The 5,517-nt window shown below is 37.0% G+C and overlaps 1 protein-coding gene across 1 annotated transcript; it reads right to left on the minus strand.

Moving 5' to 3' along the window:
- Positions 1-1,782, minus strand: LOC137185387 (P2Y purinoceptor 1-like). Its single transcript, XM_067593720.1, has one exon. The coding sequence runs from the start codon at positions 1,778-1,780 to the stop codon at positions 794-796; it is 987 nt and encodes a 328-aa protein (XP_067449821.1). The 5' UTR covers positions 1,781-1,782; the 3' UTR covers positions 1-793.
- Between the last annotated feature and the right edge of the window lie 3,735 nt (positions 1,783-5,517).

Below are 5,517 nucleotides of genomic sequence, written 5' to 3' on the forward strand. Positions count from 1 at the left end.
TCAGCATAATCTAATTTGTACTCAAAACAAGACAGACAAGTTTTTAAATCAAAATATAAGATTATCTCAATCACTTGGAGTTTTTGCAGTTTTTAACACTTAAAGTACAGTTGTATGATGTTATGCATATCATGTAAGATATTATTCATAAGTGTGCAAACAGTTTGGGTGATTCAAGGGCAGTTTTTCACCGGCACAAATGAGAAGGTAAGAGTCTCCCTCTGGTGGTTCCTACTTCAGAGAAAACACTGCAAGCCTTTCTGAACAATCATAATAACACAGACTTGAACATTTAAAGAATTTATTATTTACATGATTTTAAAAGATTTTCTCTGCATATATAAACACAATTTTCTACATATACAAGTCTGAATTATACTCAAATGACAACAACAGCATGGTCATATATAAACTTAAACAATATTCTAAGTTCATTTACCTTTTGTTATTTTTATTCTCTTTTTTATTTCTCTTTTTATGCTAAACATTGTGTCAGTATAATCACACAAATTTAAATATTAGCATGAATGAAATCTTACTTGCAATCTGTTGCAAAGTCAAAGGTTTGGTGGTTACAGAAGCTGAATATTGCAAACACAGAACTAATAGGCAAGGCAAGTTTATTTATGTAACATTTCAACAACAAATCAATTCAAAGTACAACATACTGCTGACACAATGAAAATTAAAGGGAGAAATATGAAATGAAAAACATAATTATTATTTTTGAGAAACATTTACAAATAACATTGTAACATTGAACACGTTACTGGAAAAACACATTTTTCATGTATTAAACTTCATCTGTAATTTGATTCATGGGCACACTACCAGAGTCTGTTGGAGGTGGACGTCTGAACATCTGACGAGCTCGCTGGAGCAGCTGTCTGAGCTGAGAACGAATATCTTCATTTCCATGAAGATAAACCAAAGGGTTTAGAGCACTGTTCAGACACACAAGTCCACGACTTATCTGATGAGCAATGTAGACTCCATTAGACCATTCACGGCATTTATGCTGTTTTGATAAAACTCTTGACCAGAGGATGAGGTTCTTCAATACATGATAGGGGATGTAACAAACAGAGAAGAGAACAATCAAGATGAACAACAACTTCAAACTTCTCTGTTTCTGTACCTTGTCAGTGGTATTTTTGTGGCAGAGAATGACAATCACATGTCCATAGCAGCCCAGTGTGATGAGGAATGGGATGCAAAACCCAGTGAGTGTCCTTCCGAGGCTGTATTTCAGGTACTCCTCAACGTATGTATCATGGGTGGTACCGTAGCATTTCCCAGTGGTGTTTCCAAATGTCTTGGTGTACAAAATGTCCGGAAGACTTTGAATGCTCACCAATAGCCAAACCATGATTGAGATAGCCACAGAATGGGTAACAGTTAATCTTCCCATCATTCTCACTGGGTGGACAATGGCCAGGTACCTGTACACACTTATACAAGTAAGGAATCCAATGCTGCCATATAAATTCAGGTTGAAGCAGAATCTTGTTATCTTGCAGAATGCATCTCCGAAGATCCATTTACTCTTCATAAAATAGTAAAACATCAGAAATGGGAGTGTGAGCAGATACAAAATATCTGCAAGACCAAGGTTCAGAACAAAAACATTGATGATCTTAAGTTCCCTCCACTTCTGCAGCAAAGACTTCAATCCCCATCCATTAGCTACCAGACCAATGGTGAATACCAAGAAGTAAACAGGAGGCAGGAATCTGCCTTTAAATTCAGAGCTGACACGAGGACAGGAGGTGTTCATCATGCTGTCTCCTGAAAAGCAGCAAATAATGTAAAGCAAGTATGCTATGGTACCTGGAAATAACCGAGGAAATGTGTCATTAAAAATACTTCCTGTGATCGTTCATTGGACTGTTATCACTGTTGGAGTGAACAGAAAATGTTCATGTGATTTCCTGAAGCAGCTAGATACAATGTTAAAATATTAACCTGACCATGCAAACTATTAATACATGATATCACAGAATGCATGTAATCATGTTTTTCTCTTTTTTCTTGCACTGTGATAAGAGATGAAAAGAATGTGGAAACGAGTGGCTACATGTCAGTATCAGTGTTTCAGTGTGAATTTTCCACAGTATCGTACAGAGCTGTTTTTATGTTCTTTTTAAGAAACATGTTTTCTAAAAGTGCAAATCTAAAAGTCAGCCTATCATGTCTCGACTAATCATGCCAGTTACATTGATGTGGCACCTAGTGTGGATTGCAACATACAGCACCTGTCAAAGCTTTCCTGTTTTTACATTGCTGGGAGCACAACCCTTTAGTGCTTTCTAATGTACCTTTCTAATGTAATGTTATGAGATAACGGTTCAGCTGCACTAGCAGCAACTCAACTAGTCCAGCCTGGCCAATGATTTGCAGTTTGGAGCATAATTTTCCAGAAATCTTGAATAAAACACTGTTTACAGGGTTATAATGGTGGTGCAATATACAAACTAAAGGACATAACAAATAATCCTTGACGCAGGTAAAATCTGAAATCCTCATTTTTTATGAATTAAACATGCTATAATAAGTATTTATACCATAATATAGATCAAATGACCAGTGTTATGTAAAAGGGTCACTTGTAGCAGTGGCATAGCACAAAGAGCTCCCCTTCCCCTTTTAATAATTCCACTGTCACGCCTGTACAAAAAACTGAATCACTCAACAAAAATCAGTAATATAGTGTTTATACCGCATTTAAGAAAGTTTGCTCTATATAAAATCTCCAAACATGTTAGCACTCTTCTCTCCACATACTGTTATTACTGTGTGAAGTGAGGGGGTTGTCTTTACTAGCATAACCAAACCCTTGACACGACACAAGAAAACTTTTCACAAAACAGACATCGTTCTATTATATACGAATTTCAACAGCCACATTAAGACTATTACAAAGTCAGCCTACTATCACCTGAAGAATATATCAAGAATTAAAGGACTTATGTCTCAGCAGGATTTGGAAAAACCTGTCCATGCATTTCTCTTCAATAGACTCCACTACTGTAATGGTGTCTTTACAGGTCTCCCTAAAATAATCGATCAGACAGCTGCATCTGATTCAGAACGCTTCTGCTCGAGTCGTCACTAAGACTAAGAAAGTGGATCATATCAGTCCAGTTCTCAGATCTTTACACTGGCTTCCTGTCTGTCAAAGAATTGGTTTTAAAATACTGCTGTTGGTTTATAAAGCACTGAATGGTTTAGGGCCTAAATACATTTCTCATCTGCTGTTACATTATGAACCATCCAGACCTTTCAGGTCGTCTGGAACAGGTCTGCTTTCTGTTTTCAGAGTCAAAACTAAACATGGAGAAGCAGCGTTCAGGTTTTATGCTCCACATATCTGGAACAAACTCCCAGAAAAATGCAGGTCTGCTGCAACTCTCAGTTCTTTTAAATCACAGTTGAAGACCTTTCTGCCGCTGCCTTTTAATAAAACAAATATGAAGGTTAATATCTTATGCTACACTGTAAGTTTTATTCTCCTGTTTTATCTGTCTTATTCTACTTTAGCCAATTTAATACTTTTAATTGTATTTAAATGTATTTTGTATTATCTTGTGTTGCTTTTATATTCTGTCTTGCTGCCTTTTTTGTTCTATGTAAAGCACTTTGAATTGCCTTGTTGTTGAAATGTACTATACAAATAAACTTGCCTCACTAATAACCTACGAAGTGATAATGTGATAATTATTATTTTCACAGCTAGGCTATTCATAGTCATATTTTATTTGTCTAAAAAGTTCACTTCCATGAAGCACAAAAGAACAAAGTTTATGACTTTAACAGCCTTAAATATGGTCAGAGCCTGTTTTTTATTCTTTATCCAAAAACATCCAGGCTAATTATCTTATTATATAAGTATATGCTATAATGTAAGGTATATTATATAAATCAATTTAGAGGAAGACAGAACCCAGGGTTTGCATAATGCATTTTTGTTAAGTGGTTTGCTGAGACCATTTGATTAAGAGTCCTAAAGGTCCTATTTATTTGTCATTGTTAATGTTAGCCTACTTGACTATAAAGGTTCTGCAAAATAGGAGACTGACCATCAAGAGTTATGTGTATGCATGTAGCCTATTAATTTATGTTTTAGCCTATTATTAGTAGAATATTAATGCATATTAAGAAAAAATTCTTCGTGCTGTGTGTGAACATTAGCAACACATTTTGGCCACCTCTAGACATCCCTTTGCCACCCCAGTTAAAAATTCCTGCAGACACAGCTGGTCAGCAGCAGATCAAACAGATTAAGCATTTTCTAAGTAGTTTTATTTACTGTCAGTGTCCACAGTTAGGCTATTCGTAGTCATATTTTATTTTATTTTAAACATAGTAATAACACTGACATCTGTCACCAGTCTGTGTGTTGTTATGACCCAGTTCTGCAGCCATGACAAAGAAAGGGAAATGCAGTGGAAATATCCTAACTCCCTGTATAAAATAGTATATCAGTAATGTTGGTGAGTTTGAAAACTCTGTGTGACCTTTGCTTGTACCGCTAGCTTCCTGTGCTATGTACGCCTTTGATGTTTAGTTGATGCAGAGGTGTTGAAAACAGTGACGCTCATACAATTTGCATCGGGTTTATTTGTACACATTCAAGCAAACATCAACTTCCTGTTTTAATACATACACGTCATGCTGATCACTGAGCCCTGCCCCACAACCATCATAAGTCGTCCTATTCTCTCTGCAAACCTTTCTGACAGAGAACATTGAAGCTCTCAGAATTGTTTAAGTCAATTTTCTAATATTAGCTTTTTTTTTAGCATGTTTACAGCAAAATATAAAACCATATAAGACAAAACATTGACCCAGTACAATAAATGTTTTATAGTAGCAGATGATGCAATATTATTCATTCACATAGCAGACAATTTATACCAGTGCCCACCAACAGCCAAACCATGATTGAGATAGCCACAGAGTGGGTAACAGTTAATCTTCCCATCATTCTCACTGGGTGGACAATGGCCAGGTACCTGTACACACTTATACAAGTAAGGAACCCAATGCTGCCTTCTACCTGTTAGAAAGCCATCTTGGAGTGCTTTCAAACCTCCAACACCTATTTGCACCCACACACCTTCATTGTGACCCAGCTGTCAGGACATACTTGACTAAATAGGCCCATTAGTGTGGTTCAGCAACAGCTGGTGATTATAGAAACCAGGCTGAACTCTCGTTCCCAAGCAAGCTAAGATGGTCTTGCATGTAGATTTTGGGAACCCGTTCGATATCTAGGTCAGAGGTAGAGGACAGGCGTCTGTTAGTGTTTTGTCCAGCATTAGCAGGGGGCATCGCTTGTCTGTCAGGCAGAAACCATTACATGGTGCCTGAACACGGACATCTGTAGAGTTAAAAGCAAACTCGGAGGTCTCCAGATTTTAAAAGCTCTACCATGTTAGACATGTCACTCGAACATTTACCTACGAAAGTAGCAGCATTAATATAGGGGCCTTGAAGGTACCTGGTGCAGAGCAC

Source organism: Thunnus thynnus, chromosome 6 (assembly GCF_963924715.1).
Source record: "Thunnus thynnus chromosome 6, fThuThy2.1, whole genome shotgun sequence".
Lineage (NCBI taxonomy): Eukaryota > Metazoa > Chordata > Actinopteri > Scombriformes > Scombridae > Thunnus > Thunnus thynnus.